The sequence below is a fragment of the Eretmochelys imbricata genome, chromosome 5, assembly GCF_965152235.1.
Source record: "Eretmochelys imbricata isolate rEreImb1 chromosome 5, rEreImb1.hap1, whole genome shotgun sequence".
NCBI lineage: Eukaryota > Metazoa > Chordata > Testudines > Cheloniidae > Eretmochelys > Eretmochelys imbricata.
Window position 1 is genome coordinate 124,653,689 of NC_135576.1, and position 20,317 is coordinate 124,674,005.

The 20,317-nt window shown below is 51.8% G+C and overlaps 1 protein-coding gene across 1 annotated transcript; it reads left to right on the forward strand.

The window, feature by feature from the left end:
* Positions 1-911: 911 nt before the first annotated feature.
* Positions 912-20,181, forward strand: LOC144265412 (uncharacterized). The gene is made up of 6 exons (XM_077818053.1): positions 912-997; positions 2,603-2,777; positions 9,817-9,993; positions 11,749-11,848; positions 14,540-14,670; positions 17,775-20,181. The coding sequence occupies exons 1-6, from the start codon at positions 912-914 to the stop codon at positions 18,051-18,053; spliced, it is 948 nt and encodes a 315-aa protein (XP_077674179.1). The 3' UTR covers positions 18,054-20,181.
* The last annotated feature ends 136 nt before the right edge of the window (positions 20,182-20,317 follow it).

Consider the following 20,317-nt stretch of genomic DNA (forward strand, 5'->3'; position numbering starts at 1 on the left):
TCAATTGTTTTCTGGGTGATTCCTTCCTCTGAAATGTTATTAAGGTAGCTCTGCGAATCCTCATCAGCATTCTTTGATGAGTGAACTGCAGGTCGACGCAGCAAGCAAATAGGGGGGAAAATACAGAGAAACAGTAAACTAAAAAGCTTACACCATGCAGCGGTGAAATGGCAGTTACTGGTATTGCTGGCTCCTTGGAGGATCTGGGCCCAAGGCACCATGTTACATAAAACCCCCAAACGAATGATACGCCTACCTTTTCTGTACATTTGAACAGGAGCTCTGGAGAGGACAGGCAAGCATTGATCTAGCTGGTCACACTGAACTACTCCTTCTGTTTAATTAATGTATTTGACTAAGATAAAAGCCTACAGGTCATGGTACATTTTCTTTGATGTCCATAACAGAAGCAAAAACAGTCGTTGCCCATTAACTACCCGGCACACATTATAACAAGCCAATACACAATGATTTTCCCATACACCATTAGAAACTCTTTAGTGTACACTTATCTACCCATAACTCACTCCTCTTGACAAACTCACATCAAACGGGGTTATCTCAAAGGATGTATCTGGATTTGTAGGGTATGTTACCAGGAATGGATTTAACTGGATTAGCACACAGTGTAAACAGATGTTATCCTGGGTGTTTTCTCTCCAAAGGCTTGGAAATGATGCATCTAAAATTGTCTGTGTCAGGGTAAGGAAGCGATCATCAGGATTTCTTGAGATTCTTTAAAATGCTCCTGGGAAACTCATCCAAACTATTTGCTGGGCTTGGCTTCTCAATCTGACAAGAGAGTGCGTGGGCTAATTCTGGAGTTTTGAAACAGTGAGGAGAGAGGGTTGGTCAAAAATAGGCACCGAGGCGGGGGGGTTTCCAATCACTCCGCCTGTCCCTGGTGCTAAATGGATATGACCAGGATACGACTGGCCTACTGGACTGGCCATGAGACGGGAAGCAGGAACGCTTGCGTTCTAATCATGATCTGTTAGTGAGTCGCTGCATGGCCTCAGGAAAGTCACTGAGCCACTAAACCATCTTATTATTTTACTTATTTATTTATTTAATAAAGTGATCTCTTCTGAAGGGCCTCAAAGAATCAGTGAGATTTCAACTGTGCCCTGGGGCCTCTTTGGCCTCTGGTTTCTGAGCCCTGGGTGCTGACTCCAATCACATTCTCAACGAGCAGGGCTAGCAACTGAGCGGTTTGAATTGAAAGCTGAATTTTCCCCTAATCCCAAGACTCCAGGAGCTGAGCCACTCCAGGCTGATTGTGGTTTCTGGCACTCTGGGCCTTAGAGGGGGATGGAGGGGAGATTCCTTAGGCCCTGGCTGCCCCCAGACTCTCCTGCTGTCCCACTATCTTGTCAACTTTCAGGAAAGAGGCAGTGATAAGTATTTCTAATATGCTGTTCTCTTGTTTAGTCTTGCACAAAAGAAGGCCGAGGGGGATATGATGCTCTCTAAATACACTGGGGGAAGGGAGGTAAATACCAGTGAGGATGAAGAGCTATTGAAGCTAAAGGACAAGGCTGACACAAGAACAAATAAACTGCCCATGAACAAATTCAGGCTGGAAATTAAAAGGTATCTAACCATCAGAGGAGTGAGGTTCTAAAACAGCCTCCCAATAGGAGCCAATGGAGCAAATGACTTAACTAGTTTTAAGAGAGAGTTGGACAATTTGAGTGAGATTATATGACATGGTTGCTCATGATGATGATGGGGCTCACTGTGAGTTTACATCTTATGTTCCTAAAGTTCATGCTTCAGGGTTTCAGCCAGCCACTGGCAAGGGTCAGGAAGGAATCCCCCCCCCTTGTATTCTGGGAGGGTTTATATGCTTCCTTTGAAGCATCAGGATGGTCAAGGCTGAAGATGGGATACTGGACAGGGGGGCCAGGGCTCTGAGGTGGCACTGAGTATTCTCTCTCTCTTAGGCGTTGGCTGGCTGCTTCTTCCTCACATGCTCAGGGTCTAACTGACCACCATTTTCACCCAGGTCAGACTGGCAGTGACGGGGTCGGGAGGGGGGGAAGGGGTGGTCATCTTCCTCTGCAGGGTATGGGTGACTGGCAGAATTATCTGGGTATATCTTATATAATCATTTCCCTGCCATTGCAGGAGCCTCTGGCACTGTGCACCTCGGGCCCTCCTCTTCTCTGCCTGTGACAGGTCATAGCCTCCTGGGGCTCTCACTGACTTTGGTCTCACTTCCGTTGTTGGGTTTAGTGTGCGGTGCCGGGTGGTGTTGGTGGCCTGTGATATATGGGCAGAGGGGTCAGATTAGATGATCTAGTGATCCCCTCTGGCCTTAAACTCCATGAGACTAAAGCCCCGATTCATTCACCCTGCCCGGGGCAGGGCCGTTTACCACTCACTGATTTCTTCTGCAGAGATTCCAGGGTGCTTGGAGATCCTGCCAGCCACCTTGGGACCCAGCTACGACTAGCCCCTCGTCCTGTGGCTCCAGCCAGGAAAAGCAGGGCAAGAAGAGTCCCTTGTCCTTGGGCTGGGCACCCTGGGGGACTACTCCTGGCTCTGGGTGACTGACGGCAGGCAAGTCTCCGTGCCTCAGTTTCCCCCCTCCGTGCAGCGCGGATGAAGACACGGGCCTCCTGTGTGCGGCGCTGTCACACCCCCCGGGCGCGGCGGGGCAGGCCGGGCCGGCCCCCGCCGCCCAGCGCCGCTGCCGGCAGCCCGGCCACTTCCCGCCCGCCCGCGCCATGAAGGGGCCGCTCCTGCGCCTGCTGCTGCCGCGCCGCGCCTCGGTGAGTGCGGCCCCGGGCACCCGCCTTGCCCGGGCCGAGCCGGGGAGCCGGGCCCGGGGGCCCGCGGCGCTGCGCTGGTCGCGGCCGGGGCCCGCGGGGGGCTGGAGCCGGGTCTGCCCAGCTCCGCCGCAGGCCCGGTCTCCCCGCGGGGCCGCATCCCCCCTCTCCCGCTGCCGGATCCCCTCCGCCCCGCGGGGCCCGACCCCCCCCCCTCCTCCCGCTGCCGGATCCCCTCCGCCCCGCGGGGCCCGACCCCCCCCCTCCTCCCGCTGCCGGATCCCCTCCGCCCCGCGGGGCCCGACCCCCCCCTCCTCCCGCTGCCGGATCCCCTCCGCCCCGCGGGGCCCGACCCCCCCCCCTCCTCCCGCTGCCGGATCCCCTCCGCCCCGCGGGGCCCGACCCCCCCCCCCTCCTCCCGCTGCCGGATCCCCTCCGCCCCGCGGGGCCCGACCCCCCCCCTCCTCCCGCTGCCGGATCCCCTCCGCCCCGCGGGGCCTGACCCCCCCTCCTCCCGCTGCCGGATCCCCTCCGCCCCGCGGGGCCCGACCCCCCCCTCCTCCCGCTGCCGGATCCCCTCCGCCCCGCGGGGCCTGACCCCCCCCCTCCTCCCGCTGCCGGATCCCCTCCGCCCCGCGGGGCCTGACCCCCCCCCTCCTCCCGCTGCCGGATCCCCTCCGCCCCGCGGGGCCTGACCCCCCCCCTCCTCCCGCTGCCGGATCCCCTCCGCCCCGCGGGGCCTGACCCCCCCCCTCCTCCCGCTGCCGGATCCCCTCCGCCCCGCGGGGCCTGACCCCCCCCTCCTCCCGCTGCCGGATCCCCTCCGCCCCGCGGGGCCGCATCCCCCCCCCTCCTCCCGCTGCCGGATCCCCTCCGCCCCGCAGGGCCCGACCCCCCCCCTCCTCCCGCTGCCGGATCCCCTCCGCCCCGCGGGGTCCGACCCCCCGCCTCCTCCCGCTGCCGGATCCCCTCCGCCCCGCGGCGCCCGACCCCCCCCCTCCTCCCGCTGCCGGATCCCCTCCGCCCCTCGGGGCCCGACCCCCCCCCTCCTCCCGCTGCCGGATCCCCTCCGCCCCTCGGGGCCCGACCCCCCCCCTCCTCCCGCTGCCGGATCCCCTCCGCCCCTCGGGGCCCGACCCCCCCCCTCCTCCCGCTGCCGGATCCCCTCCGCCCCTCGGGGCCCGACCCCCCCCCTCCTCCCGCTGCCGGATCCCCTCCGCCCCGCGGGGCCCGACCCCCCCCCCCTCCCGCTGCCGGATCCCCTCGGCCCGGCGGGGCCCGACCCCCCCCCCTCCCGCTGCCGGATCCCCTCGGCCCCGCGGGGCCCGACCCCCCTCCTCCCGCTGCCGGATCCCCTCCGCCCCGCGGGGCCCGACCCCCCCCCTCCTCCCGCTGCCGGATCCCCTCCGCCCCGCGGGGCCCGACCCCCCCCCTCCTCCCGCTGCCGGATCCCCTCCGCCCCGCGGGGCCCGGCCCCCCCCCCCCTCCTCCCGCTGCCGGATCCCCTCCGCCCCGCGGGGCCCGACCCCCCACCCTCCTCCCGCTGCCGGATCCCCTCCGCCCCGCGGGGCCCGACCCCCCCCCCTCCTCCCGCTGCCGGATCCCCTCCGCCCCGCGGGGCCCGACCCCCCCCCCTCCTCCCGCTGCCGGATCCCCTCCGCCCCGCGGGGCCCGACCCCCCTCCCGCTGCCGGATCCCCTCCGCCCCGCGGGGCCAGATCCCCCCCTCCGCCCCGCGGGGCCAGATCCCCCCCTCCGCCCCGCGGGGCCAGATCCCCTCCGCCCCGCGGGGCCAGATCCCCCCCTCCTCCCGCTGTCGGATCCCCTCAACCCCGTGGGGCCAGATCCCCCCTCTCCTGCTGCTGGATCCCCTCCGTGCCGCGGGGCCAGATCCCCCCCTCCTCCCGCTGCCGGATCCCCTCCGCCCCGCGGGGCCAGGCCCCCCCCCTCCCGCTGCTGGATCCCCTCCGCCCCACGGGGCCAGACCCCCCCCTCCTCCCGCTGCTGGATCCCCTCTGCCCCATGGGGCTGGATTCCCCTCCCGCTGCCGGATCCCCTCCGCCCCGTGGGGCCAGACTCACCCCCCAGACTCGCTCGGGGCTGCCCTATGCATCCAGCCTTTAGCGGCTGGCACAACACCGGTCAGGGATGGTCGACGCTTCGTCCTGCCATGAGTGCAGGAAACAGAACTAGATGGCCTGTCCAGGTCCCTTCCAGTCCTACGATGCTATCAGGGCCTCAGACTTCACAGGGTGTGCTCTGGGCCTTTGGTCAGCAGTCTGCAGTTCCCTGAGAGCATACTTGTCAGGTGCCAGTGTGAGCCACAGCTGTGGGGCACCTGTGCCTTCGGGCATTGCGCACTGCTCAGAGTTGTGGTGTATACAGCTGTTTTTAAGGATTTCGTCTTCACGGTGTGACTCAAAGAAACCGCTCTTGCAATCTGCGTCTGGGAATGGGAACCTTTCCCCAGCTGCCAGAGTTAGGCATCGTTGAGGGTACAAGCAAGACCCTAGCCCTGCCTGCCCCACTGTTTGCTGGAATGGCTGCTTTGCTGGGTTTCCGTAACTTCACTTCTTTGCAAGGCAGGGCTGGGCTATTGCTGAGCCCCACCACGCTGGCAAAGCAGTGGGCTGTTTGGCTAGTCCCCATCCTTTGACCTGGCCAGCAGGAACGGCTCTACCAGGAGTTCAGCCTCCTGCTGGCCTAACCCTCAGGCTCACTGGAACACGCATCTTCCAACCGGGCCAAGGTACAGTGTGCGGGCAAGGTCTCTTGCAATCAGTGCCAGGCTAATTGCATGCGCGGTGGGCTCCATGCCACACCACCAGTGGATTTGATTTAGTCGGTAGGAAAAACTGCTAACTCCAGGTAGTATACTTAATACCATTCTAAGCAGCGATGAGCTGCCAAAATCTTAACAACCGGTTCCCTTCTCACTCCATGAGGGGGTCGTTGCCCCCCCCCGCCCCCCCCGGGACTCCTTCCCCATCCAACCCCCTCCCCTGTCCCCTGACTGCCCCCAGAACCGGGCAGGAGGGTCTCGTGGGCCACCGTAGTGGGTGCCCAGCCCGCCTCTAAGAGCCAGAGGCACCTGCCAGGGGGCGAGGTGGGGAGTCCCGGCGGTGCTTACCTGGGCCAGCTCCCAGGAAGCATCCGGCAGGTCCCTCTGGCTCCTAGGGGCGGGGGAGCGTAGCTGAGGGGGAGCGGCCGCTCCCCCCACTGATCACATCAAAAGTGGCGCCTTAGGCAGACGCCATGGGTGCGCCAGGGCTGGAGCACCCACGGGGAAAATTTGTGGGTGCAGAGCTCCCACCAGCAGCTCCCCGCCCAGCCCCAGCTCACCTCACCTCCGCTCCACCTCCTCTCCTGAACTCACCGCCCTGCCCTGCTTCTCTGCGCTCCCGCCCCCCGCTTCCCGCGAATCAGCTGTTCGGCAGGAAGCCGGGGCGGGCTGAGAAGCGGGTGGCGGCTTCCCGCTCAGGCCCAGGGTGGCGGAGGTGAGCTGGGGCGGGGAGCGGTTCCCCTGTCCCCCCCCGGGTTACCTGCTGGGGCGCGGGCGGCCCTCCTTGCACCCGCCCCAGCTCACCTCCGCCTCCCTGGGCCTGAGTGCGAAGCCGCCACCTGCTTCTCAGCCCGCCCCGGCTTCCCGCGCGAACAGCTGATTCGCGGGAAGCCTGGAGGGGGCGGAGAAGCAGGGTGGGACCGCGTGTTCAGGGGAGGAGGCGGAGCGGAGGTCAGCTGGGGCCGGGGGTGGGGTGAGGAGCTACCGAAGTTTTCAGTCAGTGCCTAAGTCAGTGCCTAAGGTGCCACTTTTGGCCGGTTGTTAAATTTAGAAGCCCTTTTAGAACCGGTTGTCCCTCATGGAACAGCCGGCTCTAAAAGGGCTTCTAAATTTAACAACCGGTTCTCGCGAACCGGCTCCAGCTCACCACTGAGTCTAAGTGTGTTGATTATAGCATGACACACAATGACACATTTGAGTCATTTGAGGCCTATGTGTGGTGGCACCAAATTCAGTTAATGCTGCCCAACTTCCAACAATTAATACTACCCCGATGCCATGGTGCCCCCCCCATTCAGCTCCCTACTCTTCCCGTGCCTCCAGTAACCCCCTCTCCTCCAGGGACTTCAGCAGTGGAGGGGTGAGGAAGGTGGGAGCAGCTGATAGTGTTCATCAGAGGGCAGTGGGAAGGAGGGAGCAGAAAGAGCCCATCAACTTTGTGTCAGGCCTGCTCCCTCCTTCACCCACCTGCCCCTCCCCTACTTGAAATCCCATTTAGCTATTGTGCAGCTTCCCCCCGCCCCAAGCCTCTTCCTGCTCCTGCGGGATGGGAGCAGGGGGCCCACAGCTGCTGGCTGGCAGACACTGCCTGAGACTGAGATGAGCACGTTGGACTAACACAAGACGGGTATATTGTCCGACACCATGAGAAATTTAGATTTTAAAGGACTTTGTTCAATTTATGCTTTATTTTCCATTCAGTTTCTTACCCTTTCCAATATGGCAGGGATATTACAGTAACTCCTCACTTAACGTTCCTGAAAAATGCTACTTTAAGCGAAACGATGTTAAGTGAATCCAGTTTCTCCATCAGAATTAATGTAAATGGGGGGGTTTCATACCGCCACTTGCGTCAGCAAAACTTTTGTCTTTTTGTCACTGGTCATCGGTGCTGGAACTAGCGGTATGGGGGGGTGTTGCTGCACTCCTGGCTTGAAATAGTAATAGCAGCCCAAATACGTGGTTTCTGCCTTCAGCACCTCCACTGTTAAAACAGCTGTAGTGTCCCCATCACCAGTGTCCAAGTTTACAAGTCTGGGCCCAGTAACTCACATGGTTTAGTTTGGCTTTATTCTGTAAGGTGAAATGGTTGAAGGCAAGTTCAGTTACAGATTATTTAAGTGATTTAAAAAAAACCCCATACCTTTAGAGAATTACACAACTTGTTCAGATAGCAATTCTCTCTCTTCCTTGTTTGCTTTTTCCCTCACCAGAAGAATACAAAAATCTGGTGAACAAAGGGCACGTTTATTTTACTAACTGTTACTTCCTTTCACTCAGGACAAGTCAAGGATGTTTCTTAGATTTTCATCTCTTCAGATTTTTGAATTTTCCTTTTAGAATGAGCAATTAGACCCATAAATCTTATTATTTTTATTGCCTCAGATGTGCTTATTCCATTTTTTTAATATATGTGCAGTTGGACTTGGTGATAATACTCATGTTTGGTTGACTACGGTATTTGTCTAACAACGATACTACTGCAGATATTGTTAGAATAAAAAGAAAAGGAGTACTTGTGGCACCTTAGAGACTAACCAATTTATTTAACACGGCTGTTACTCTGAATCCTGTCATTGTTAGAATAGGTTTTTCTTAGATACTTTGTGATTTACATATACTGCAGTATCTTTTAAAATCACTTTAGAGCATGGTTTCTAACTGCACATCAGGATCTGGCTGCCGGAGATAGCTGTGTTACCATTTCAAGAAATTCGGACAGACTTCTTTCCCTGATTAATAACAATAATTTGTACGGCAGTGTCTAAGCAGCTCACTCATAGACCAGGACTGCATTGTGCTAGGTGCGGTACAAACAGCGAACAAAGAGATCCCTGGTGCTTACAATCTAAGCAGTACAATTTCCATTTAAAAGTGGCAGTAAGATGACAGCCAATGCATTTCCACAAGTGATTCTGAGTTCTGGGATGGTAATATGTGAAGTTCTAGGCTGCAGGGTATGTGTGGATTATTACACCTTTCTGGGAGAAAGAAGGAACAGAGTAAATGATGTTTGGTGGTAAGAGTCGGGGGACCTAAATTCTATTCCTAGCTCTGCTACTGACTTACTATCTGACCTTAGCCAAGTTTCCTTCCACCCCGTGCTTCAGTTTCCCCATTTGTAGAATGGGGAACTGATACTGACCTTCCTGTGTAAAACACTTTCAGATGTACAGATGAAGAGTGCTACATAACAGCTAAGCATATTAGGCTAACCCAATGACAGCAGAGTTCTGAAGTAAGGGATGTGATCCAGTTAACTAAACCCATGCCAGTGGGCTAGGAATTGCTCAGGTTTCAGCAATTGATTGTACTTTGGATGGTGGTGCCGCTTTACAGTACTTAGAATTAGGATGGATTTTGTTAAAAATACTGAATCCAGGAGTCCCTAGTATCATTCTTTACTGAGGGAGGTGTTTCTGGACAATTCATTGCACAAACATTTATAAAGCAAGCCTCTAGAAATAATGCTGTTTTTTTCATCATGTCAGTTAAATGCCCATACACTAACTATGTCAAAGGCATGAGTGGGCATGGTTCTACTGATTTTTGTTGATGCACATCTCAGGGGCAGGGTATGACCAGTATTTGAACCCACAAGCACTGGCATCCAAAGCTGAGGTGCTAAACCTATGCCCCAGAGCAATTCAGCAGAGGTTGGTGCATTTATACCAGTGGTAAGTTTAGCCCTTTGTTGATACCATTAATTTTGGTTAATTGATTTGATGTATTTTTTCTTGTAGGGTACTGCAGCGATGGGCTTGTGTTGCATTAGTTCTGAGAAACAGCTTTGTGGCTTTAAGAGGATACCATGTAGAAGTGGAGAGGGTGAAGATAATACACCAGCATGGTCATTGCAGCATTATTGCAACAGTGCCTGGAGGTCCCAACTGAGATCAGGGCTCCATTGTGCTAGGAGCTCTACAAACACATCCTGAGAGACAGTCCTTGCCCTGAGCTGCTTACAGTTGAATTAGGGTGGAAGGGGAAACTGAGGCATAAAGTGAGGCCCTGAAGAGCATGCAGCAGGTCAGTGGCAGAGTCAGGAATAGAAGCCAGGTCATTTGGCCCAGTGCCCTGCACACTAGACCATGCTGTCTCCCAATGGTCAGTTGTGTAGGTTGTCATGGTGAAGTGAGATCTAGCAGTGCCTGTGGTTTACATGAATTCTGAAGTAGTATCAGAGCAGCTAAGCAGAGAAGGGAGCTAATAACCATCCTGCTGGCTAAACAAGCCTTTCCCCCTCTCTCTCTCTCTTTAGCCTCGGCCTCTCCTTGTGTCAGGGAGCCTGTGGGGAAGAGCGCAAACGGCAGCCATAAGCCATGCATACAGTACGCAGGCAGGGAGCACCAGGAGGCCTACTGGGCGCTATCCAATACCCAACCAGAAGGACCTGCCGTACGATATAGTGGAGCTCATGGAAGAAGTCGAGATGAAGGTAAGTAGAGTCTGCTGAGAAAAACTCTTCCCAGAGGACACAACCCAGCCTCTGAGTTTCGCCAATACCAAGAGACAGTTTGTGGATCAGCATTAGGGATGGCCCCGGCACCCTTGGAGTTCTATGCAGGCCAACCACATGGAACAGCTTGCAGGATCAGGCCCTTTGTTGGAAATACTTGGGTAACTCAGCATGGTTATTATTTGCCTTGTTTGTTCCAGGAGGTTACTGTTGGTTCCAAATGGCTTCTAGCTCAAAAGGGCAGCAAGCGCCATTCCCCCACCTTCCCTGTTCGTTTTACTGAGGGAAAAGGGGATGAAGTTAAACCTGATCCAAAACATTCTTTTCATTACTGATGATGCATTGAAAAGGCCGACAAGATTTTTCTGCTGCTTGTTTTTCTCCTTTTCCCAAAGCTAAAGAGCGAGAGTGCGTGTGAGATGCTTTTGCATCCAAATGGGTGTACGTATTCTAAGGAACACCACAAGGTGCAAGGCCATGGAGAATCAGGCTCCTTTTCTCCTTTTTCTCTTCCCCCGAATGTCTTTCTGCTCCTTTCTGTCCCACTCCCCAGAACCCCCCTCCGGGCACTATTTCCTGCTTCCCTGCCCTGTTCCTCTCTGCGCTGCCTCCTAGCCCTGAGCCCCCCTTCTCTGCTCTCTTCATCCTGAACAACCTCACCGAGGAGGATCTTGGCTAGGCTTTCCTGGGAGCTTTGGTCCATCAGTTCCTACCTTTTTCCTGTTGGGCTAAAATCTCTGCTCCCTGATCCTGTTATATGGCAGTGGCCCCTTGTGGAGTCTGCCAGCCTTGTTCCTCTTTTCCAGGCATCACAACTTTCTGTTGAGCCTGGTGGTTTGTAGAGTCTTCCCCTGCAATATCCCTCTATCCCTCCCCCAAGTTCCTTCTGCCTCAGGCCCATGGTGTACCTTTTTATTCCCCTGTATTGGAGCTAACAAGACCCACTGGGTCTGACTGCCAGGAGGAATCAGCAGCAATAACTCCGCCTCTGTGCACCTGACTGGCTATTAGTTATCTGTATTACAGTAGTGCTGGAAGTCCCAACTGAAGTCATTATATCAGTAAAACATGGCATAGGCCAAAGTGTATTGTAACTGGGCTGTCTAAGCAGTACCCCCTTGTGGCCCATCAAAGCACAGCCCACCCAGCTGTGGGTCTCTGACAGTCAGCTGACGCCCTTGCTCCAATCCAGTGTAGCATGCCTGGGCACACTGCAGTCCAACCCTTTCCAAGGTATTAGAGTCCAAGAAAACAAAGGCCAACTGTGACCTCAAAACTCAGGGTCATGCTAGGGATCTCAGCAGGACCCTGCCCTTCCGCTCAGGGTTTGTGTTGCCAGTTTCTTCCGACAGTCTCCGTAGGCCCCATTCTCACCTCCACCAGGTAGGACTTTGCCTCAAGTTTGGGCTGGAACCCAGCATCCCTCTTTGAAAGAGATGAACTCTGCACTCGTCCCTGGCCAGCCCTGAGCTGGCCAAGGCCTCCTCCTTTTATCACCCCACTCCATGACTGACATTGGCTGTAGGCGTAGTGGGCAGGATCAGCTGGGTCCATGGGCTTTCCTCAATCCTCCAGTCCCCGATGTGGAGCATACCTGCCTCATTAACTACATCACTACCAACATAGGGCCAGTCAGCCACATCGTATGTATTTTCCACCTTGAGCTTTTGTAGCATGTGCTCTCTGGAGTCAGGTTACAGCCATTGACTTCTCTTCTCTTTACTCCTTGAACAGAGTGGATTTTTGCCCAATGTGTTCAGTGTGATGTCTCATCGGCCTGCGGAGTTCAGAGCGTTTTTCGCATATTACAATGCCATCATGAACAAAGAGAGAGGTAAATGATGCAGCCGCCTTGAAACTGCCTTTAGCTTTGTAGGTCAAAAGTTGCTAAAATGTGGCACTTGGCTCTGAGTTCTGTATGTCCTGCAGCCAGCCTCATCTTCACCTAGAGAGTTACGGCCAGCAGAGACAACAAGCTCCAGCATGCAATGGTAATCCACACTCAGTGAAGTCTGGCTGGTCCACATAAGAGGCTTGAGTCTGCTGCTGCTTCCAGCTGAAATAATATTTGAGGCTCATGCATTTAGCGCTGACAGTCCTGGGTTCAAAACCAGCTGTCAGGCGAAGCAGGGCTGCACAGTTGCTCAGTGTTCTGCTTTGTGGATTTCTAAGCCAGCAAAGTTATTCATATCCTGTGGGAGCAGTAATAATGTGATATGCTTTTTGCAACAGTCACTGGAAGCAGTAAGGTTGCAGGATATGCTCTGAGTGTTTCTGTAATGAAAATAGAGGTGCCCGTTGGCTCTTTCAGTACTGAAGAGCTGTTTTGACCAAGTGTGGTGTGCATAAAGAACTGCTCAAATCACATGGAAATCTTTAGAAAACATTGTATTAGGAACATTTCTGTATGCGTCACATTTTCAATAGGGGAGAGGTCCCCTCATTTATTTTACCTTGGAGGACATTTCCATAAAGTCGGAATCTCTTAAGACGCCTTGAAAATTTTGACCTAACCTCTATTGGCTTGAAAAAAACGATCCAACCCCCTGTTAGCTAGAGGCAGATGCAGAAGAGTTGTGTCTTCAGAGGAGGGGATGTCACTAAGATACAAGAGCAATGCCCTGGAGTGTGACCACACCTTTCAGAGGGCGCTGCATCTCCTACCATGGTGTTCTCCCTGGTCTTTGCTTGTGGCTTCATATTTTGAAAAGTGGCTGGCTAGTAGCTGCCTAGTAAGCTTGAGCCCTGCCCCTCTCCCCTCGATTCTAGAAGGATTTTTCCTTTTCTTTCTTCTCTACCCTCCACCCCCAAGTCTCCTGTCAGCAGCTCCAGTGACTACTGTAAAAAAAAAAAAAAAAAAAAAAAATCACAAAAAGAGTTTCTTCTTCTAACACTGAACTTAAGGTTCTCTCTTTTCTCTGTTTCACTGTAGAGCTTCTACCTAGAGCCTTACCTAGGCCTGCCTGCCTGCTACTGATTTAAAAGAAAGTAAACCAGTAGCCTCACACCTACCTCTGCTGCTTGGCACAGTAGCCAGAAGCCTGCAATGTGAAATTGACATGATTTTCATCAGTGTCACAGCTGCCTACAGAATTCTGAAAGCAGCAGTGAAAATGAAACTGACCAGAGTTTTATTTCATCTGGCTCAGGCTTGGAAAGCTAGCAGCAGCAACAGAAGTGGGCTCAGAAACACAGCATAGTATAGGTTTTCATGGGGAAGGCTGTCTTCCCAACCATAAGGGCAAGAAACATAAGTTAAAAAAATGAAATGCTGCGAAAATCAATGGCTTGTCTTGAGAACCTGACTGTGTTTGATGTTGCATATGTAAATCCCTAGATTTATATTTAACTCTATCACAGCTCAAGTCACATTCCTAGGACTTCTTTGTAGAATGATGGGCTTTAGTCTGCTCAGGGTATTCAAACACCTACCAACAATTATTGAGAAATTCAAACTCTCTGGAAGCTTGGTCTAGGTGACCTTGCCCATCCTGATGGTTATAAAACATGATCTCAAGCTCATCAACTTAAGGAGAACCTCATTATTTCTATTTTGTCTCCTGCACAAAAGTGAACCTCCCCCAATCCCCTTGGTGAATAGGGCCTGCAACATTGCATTTGCTTATAAGAACAAAATTCCAATTGAAAATTAAGGGTTCAAGAATCAAGTAACAAGATGCAAACTTATTAATCATTTGACTCTGAAATAGGCGCAGAAAAGTACTGATTAAGGATCTGTATACTGCAAACATTTAGGCACATTAGTATTTTTACTTATGTGAGAAGTTGATAGGACTAATTAGCAGCTCCACTAACTACTTACATGAGTAAAATTACTTTTGTTTGAAAGTTAGGGCCCTAATTATCTATGGATCAAATGTGGAGTCTTTATTTCATCAAAACTTAAATAGGAATTTTGCCTGATAGAGGGTTGAATCCTGCAGTTCTCAATCTATTAAATTACTGGCATAACTGTACTGGTCAACCATAGGTGCTGGAACTAGGGGTGCGGTAGCACCCCCTGGCTTGAAGCAGTTTCCATCATAAACAGGCTTTACAGTTTGGTTCAGTGGCTCTCAGCCCCCCGCTATACAAACTGTTCCAGTACCCCTGTAGTCACGATGTCCCTCTGTATGCTTTCCTATGTACTTTCTTGCATGCTTCAGTACATGCCGACTACTGACTCTACAGCAGGGGTTCTCAAACTAGGGGTCGGGACCCCTCAGAGAGTCGTGAGGTTATTACATGGGGGGTCGCGAGCTGCCAGCCTCCACCCCAAACCCCACTTTGCCTCCAGCATTTATAATGGTGTTAAATATATAAAAAAAGTGTTTTTAATTTATAAGGGGGGGGTCACACTCAGGGACTTGCTCTGTGAAAGAGGTCACCAGGACAACGGTTTGAGAACCATTGCTCTACAGCATCTGTTATTTCCCAGTACCATTGATCCTTGTGTATTTTTTTGTAATAAAATGAAAAGCTTCAATAAGAAATCCCCCTTAGATTATTTATTTTTCCCCCATAGGAAGACTCAGCAAGGCTGACAAAGAACTTATTGTTGTGGCTACAAGCGTTGTTAACAGATGTCCCTACTGTGTAATTGCACACGGTGCTTTACATCGGATATATTCTAAAAAGCCAGCTTTGGCTGATCAGGTTAGTGGGATTGTTTGTTTTTAAACTAAGTAATGAAAATATCAGAACAAAAGGGCATACTCTGTGCCTGCTTTGTAGGCTGTCTTGAGATGGGGAAAAAATATAATCAAAATAAAGTCTCTTCTTTTCCTGACTGCTGAAGATGTCTAAGGTTCCAATCCTACAATCTGTTCCATGCAGATGGACCCCACTGGGACTGCGTGAAACAGTTTGCAGGATTGGGGCCTAATGCAATAGCTCTCTTTCTCCAAGCTCGTCCATTTGTTTCTCTGCCCATGACTGGGTTGTCCTCTGTTAACAGCCAGCACAATAAGCTAATGCAGAATTTAGTAGAAAGCTTTAGTGGGGACTGTTTAATCCATCCTTGATGTCTGAGGAGCATTGAAGCACTCCTCAAATTGATAGTGCACCACTTTATTTGCACTCATATTTTTAGTGGCAGGAAGGTCTGAAAATTGCTTTGTGAGGACCAAATCCTGATTACCTCTGCATAGCCCAGGTAAACAGGCTGGGTGCATGGCATCTCTGGTAGGGGTTCAGAGGAAACTAAATCTTCCTCTTCCCACCCTGCGTGGGGGTTTCCATCAGATGATTTGTGTAGGAAATGGCCAATAACATCACTAACTTGCTCCCACCTCTGCTCTGGAGAGACCTGTGACAAAGCAGTGATCTCCAGCGTGCTGGCTGTGTCTGGCCCCCTCTGCATAGCCTCTGTGTGGCTTTTCCCTTCTTCCCATATGCTCAGCAGTACTGCTACAGGCCCAGTGCATCTAGGGCCTGCCAGATGCAGGGGGAGGCACTGAATTTGAAAGAAAAAGAGATACTTCTCTACCACAACAGCCAAGGGCAGTCACACAGAAATTGACCAGCCCAGCTACCAGGGGTGAATTCTCCATTCTGTCAGAACTCCAGCTGGTGCCAGAATGGAGGGGCAGGGGGCAAAGCCACATTGCACTACCCCAAAATCTGATACTGGCTGAGGGCATGCCTGATCTAGGCCAGGCCAGATTTTTCAGATATGCTGAGCAACCTACAGCTTCCATGGACTTCAACTGGAATTGTGACACTGCACTGCTGACAGTCAGCTGCCCCTGGTCTCTCAAGTTGGGGTACCCAGAATTGGTGGCCAGTCTGGGAAAATGCTGGCCTCGATTTCTCCTTTGCTGCCATTGCATATGTCTTTTCAGTACTTGTCTCTCTCCTAGGAGGTAAAATTTTCTAGTGAACATCTCTCGGTTCTTCCATGAAACAAAACAGCCATCTACCCAGGTGCCAGTTCAGGACAGGGCTGCAGGCTAATTCACTCAGATGCTAATAGAAATTAAAGGAGTGTCAAAAGATATTGTAGTGTAATCAGACTGTGACGGGGTGTACCTACCCCGTGCTGGGGTGGAGGGGATTAACCCCATGCTATAGGCTGAGGAAGCCACACCCCCTCACCCCAGCTGAGCACAGTGTAAGAGGGAGCAGCTCAGTCTGGGTGGGCTACCGATGGGAGCAGATATGTGCAGAAGGCTTCTGCTGGGAGACTGTTGGATCCACCAGATGCTGATGCCAGCCAGGTTGATGCCTCTACCAAACTCCAGCAAACCACTGACGCTGACAGAGGCAAGGCAGCGACTGTCGGGGGCCCCCTGCATTGGAAGAAGGGGTAGGTTGCAACCCAGGGAATGGGATGGTAGAGGCAGGTGACTGAAACTGAGCAGCGAGGTATTGGTTCCCTAGGGCCTTGGGTCAGGACCCGGTGGAGAAGGGTGGGCCTGGGTCCCCCATCCCATCTGACCTTCTGTGGACACTGCCAATGGGCAGGGAGGTGAATTGGGCTGCCAAATGCCATTACATAGACTCTGGCTATTGCGCCATACTATCCTGGGAAGAAAGGTTGCTACTTAGACTTTGGCTACTAGATCTTACTGCCCTGAAGCCCAGGTCTGCCTTAGTTGACTTGGGCTGCGAAGCCATATTGCCCTAAGGGGCTGACAGGATGTACCTTCCCCGCAACACAGGCCAATTCACTTGTATTGGTTTGGTTCAAAGGAAATGTTAATGGTATTGTCTTCACTTATCTATAACCTGTTGATTTTTATTGCATTACATTATGCATATCCCTGTAACTTCTTAACCCGAGGTCAAAAGTGTGTGTTAATGTTAAGATGAGAATGTACTTGATGTGTAAACTTCATGAAAACTAATGAAGGATTGTTTACTCTTCCATTACCTTTTACATTGTGTATATCCCTGTAATTAAATTACCCATCAAATGCGATTGGAGACTTGGCAATGTAAATTAAGAAGAGTGCTACCTTCAAAGCAAGGGCCATTTTATTCAATAATGGAAATTCACTGGCCTTTGTGGGTGAAGACATTAATCAAATTGTCTTTTGTGAGCATGAACTATAAATAACTGATTCAAAAGAATAATCCTGCATCTCTGGACAGTTTGAATTCTAATAGGGTGGTATTTCTGGACAAGGAGACGGTGATCCCAGAGTTATTCTGGGTAACCCTGAAAGACTTTTGGGAAACTAGCAGACTACTACATCTCTGCTATCATTTTGGATTACAAACTTTGACTCACCTGTTAACATATTTTACCTGTTTTAACCTCTCATTAATGGATCTCTTTTCTTAGCTAATAAATCTTTAGTTAGTTTACTAGAGAATTGGCTGTCAGTGTTGTCTTTGGTGTGAGATCCAGAGTACCAAATTGATCCGGGGTAAGTGACTGATCCTTTGGGATTGGGAGTAACCTAATGTAATGTGGTTTTTGGTTTACATAACCTTTTATCACGAAATCCAGTTTGTCTAGGTGGCAAGATAGACTGGAGAGTTGACTGTGACTCCATAGTGAGACTGGTTCAATGACCAGGAGGGCACATTTGTTACTGGCTTGGTGAAATCTAATTTTAGAACATACCATCAATTTGGGGTATCTGCCCTGCTTTCTGACAGTCTGACCTGAGATTGGCACTCACAGTTGTAAGCCACTCCAGACAGCTTGACAATAGCCTTGATGAATGAAAGGTTTTTAAGTTTTTGACCCAGCTGCATTGTTTTATAGGCGCGGAATACATTTTTCTGTAGCTTTTTTTTCTTTCTTGCAGGTTGTTGTCAATTGGAAACTGGCTGATCTAAGTGATCGGGAGCAGGCAATGCTGGAGTTTGCTCTTGCAGTCAGTCACAGTGATAACATAACTGAAGAGCACTTCCAAAAGCTGGAGGCGCAGGGTTTTGACCGGGAAGATGCCTGGGACATAGGCATGATTGCCTCCTTTTTTGCCATGTCTAATCGTATAGCTCACTTTACCGACCTGCATCCAAACGAAGAATTCTACACCATGGGCAGAATACCTCGGGACAAGGAAAAGGCAGAAACTCCCTAATGCTGCCCACAATTTTGTGAAGACATATCAAGCACTTAATGCTGTGGCTAATGTTGCTAGTTGCTGAATATATAAAAGGCACAAGCTAATAGCAGATTGTTACCAGAAGAGATCAGATGGGGAAATGGGTTACACTTTCCTCCAGCACGCAAAAAGCTGGAAAGGGTTTTCAGCTATGGGCCAGTGTCATAACGCTTTTAATTCCTAAAGTAGCTGCAGGATCAAAACTTTTGTCTTAAACCTTGTTTAGATTGGGATAAATTTGCTGGGTAACATATAGTGATTGATAAACAAGCTGATAGCAACTTTGTCATCACATCTGTAACAGAGTAAATACCAGATGAGCTTTTGTATGTATAGTATTGTACCATTGTCAGACAGGGAAGGGCTGTAATAATTTCTCATCGCACTTTTGCTAATTATCAGAGATTAATGTATAAATAAGGGTTGGGAGAAGGCTTTCTCAGCCCTATTAATTACTCTTATGTGATCCTGAAGTGAAGGCATAATGCGGCTGGTGTAATAGGATGATCATTCCAAAACATCCCACTGGTATCAGTGGAAAGTCTCTGCTTGGCTTCATTGGAAGTCAGATCAGGTCCTTAGTGCCAGAGTGAGCAGAGCTGTGCAGTGCAGGTGTGACAGTGGGAAGTTTTTACTCAGTCACGGTACCGTATCAGTAATAACGGCCCATTGAAAGTCCCTGACAGTGAAATATTGGTTTTTTTCTTCAAATGCTCAGATGAAGAAATTCTCTTGACTAATGCTGCTGGGCTGAGTGGTGAAGGAATGAAGCGTTTGTGTGCATGATACAGTGTGGCCAACTCTTGCAGTTTTATCAAGGTCTTGTGATATATGGTGTTCTGCTTGCAGCCCTAGCTGCTGGAGTGAGGTGATTTGGGTGAAAATCTCATAGTCCATTGTTTAAAAAAGAAAGTTTCTAGCCCTCATGATTGCAGGGAAAAGCTTGAAAACATGACTCATGTGCATCCTAAAGGCTTAAAAACCTCCTGACAAAGAACCCCCCAGTTTATTTTGTCAAATCTCTTGATTTCTATGTTTTACTGCCTGACCTATGATTTTTGAACACTTTGGATTGGCAACATTGCAACTTTCCTCTATCCAGTCCAGGGCCGGCTCTAGGATTTTTGCTGCCCCAAGCAAAAAAAATGTTGGCCTTCCCTGCCACTTTTTTTTTCATGCCCCTTCCCCGGCTCTACCCCTTCCCAACCCCTTCTCCAAATCCCCGGCCCCGCCTTCTCCCCCAGGCGTGCTGCATTCCCCCCCCCATTGCTTCCTGTGCCTCCCCCCCCCAACCCCCCATCCTCGCTCACCTCCGCTCCGCCTGCTCCCCTGAACACGCCGCTGCTCCACTTCTCCCCCCTCCCTCTCAGGTGAGGGAGAGGCAGGGCGTTCAGGGGAGCAGGCAGAGTGGAGGTGAGCGAGGGTGGGGGGAGCTCAGGAAGTAACGGGGGGGGTAGAGAAACTGTTCCCCGCCCCAGCTCATCTCCACTCCACCACCACCACCTCCCCCTAACGCTGCTGCCCCTCGGCTTCTCCCCCCTCCTTCCCAGGCTTGCCATGCGAAACAGCTGTTTCGTGCGGCAAGCCTGGGAGGGAGAGGGGAAAAGCGGAGCGGCGGCGGCCTGCGCAGGGGAGCAGGCGGAGGCGAGCTGGGGCGCCGGGGGCACATTTCTAGGGGCGGCATGGCCAGTGCCGGAATCCCACCCCTAGAAATGTGCCACCCCAAACACCTGCTTGTTTGGCTGGTGCCCAGAGCTGGCCCTGAGCCAATCTGTTTCTCACAACTTTTCTAAAAAAGACAAGGAGTACTTTTTGCGAATACCTACTCCTTTTCTTTTTGCGAATACAGACTAACACGGCTGTTACTCTGAAACTTTTCTAAAATGTCTCTACCGTAAATGGATCATAGACAAACTCCATCCACTCACTCCCCAGTAGTTAGGAAATGTGATTTTCTTGCTTGAGTTGTTTCCAACACAAAACCATGTCTGTGAAATGCAATTGTCTTGCCTTATGTGTATTTTAAAGTAAATTGTAACATTAAGGTTCTTGACTCAACTTTTACTCACAGAGGTCAAAAAATATAAGCCCTTTTTGAAAATGGTTGGACTGTGTGAAATGTGATCTTTTCTCCTTTCTCGGTGCCTAGCTGAACCCCCCCCCCCCCCCATTTTAGTGATAAAAGGTTTGTAAGGGAGAAGCCTCCGGCTGGATCCAAAATTCACGGAAGCCAGGGAGTG

What these genes read in the sequence shown, in the direction of transcription:
- LOC144265412 (XM_077818053.1), top strand. Translation starts at nt 912, where the DNA reads ATGGATATGACCAGGATACGACTGGCCTACTGGACTGGCCATGAGACG. An exon ending in GTTCTAATCATGATCTGTTA is followed by an intron (nt 998 to 2,602) that starts GTGAGTCGCTGC and finishes CCCTCCGTGCAG; the next exon opens with CGCGGATGAAGACACGGGCC. An exon ending in AGCCAGCTTTGGCTGATCAG is followed by an intron (nt 14,671 to 17,774) that starts GTTAGTGGGATT and finishes TCTTTCTTGCAG; the next exon opens with GTTGTTGTCAATTGGAAACT.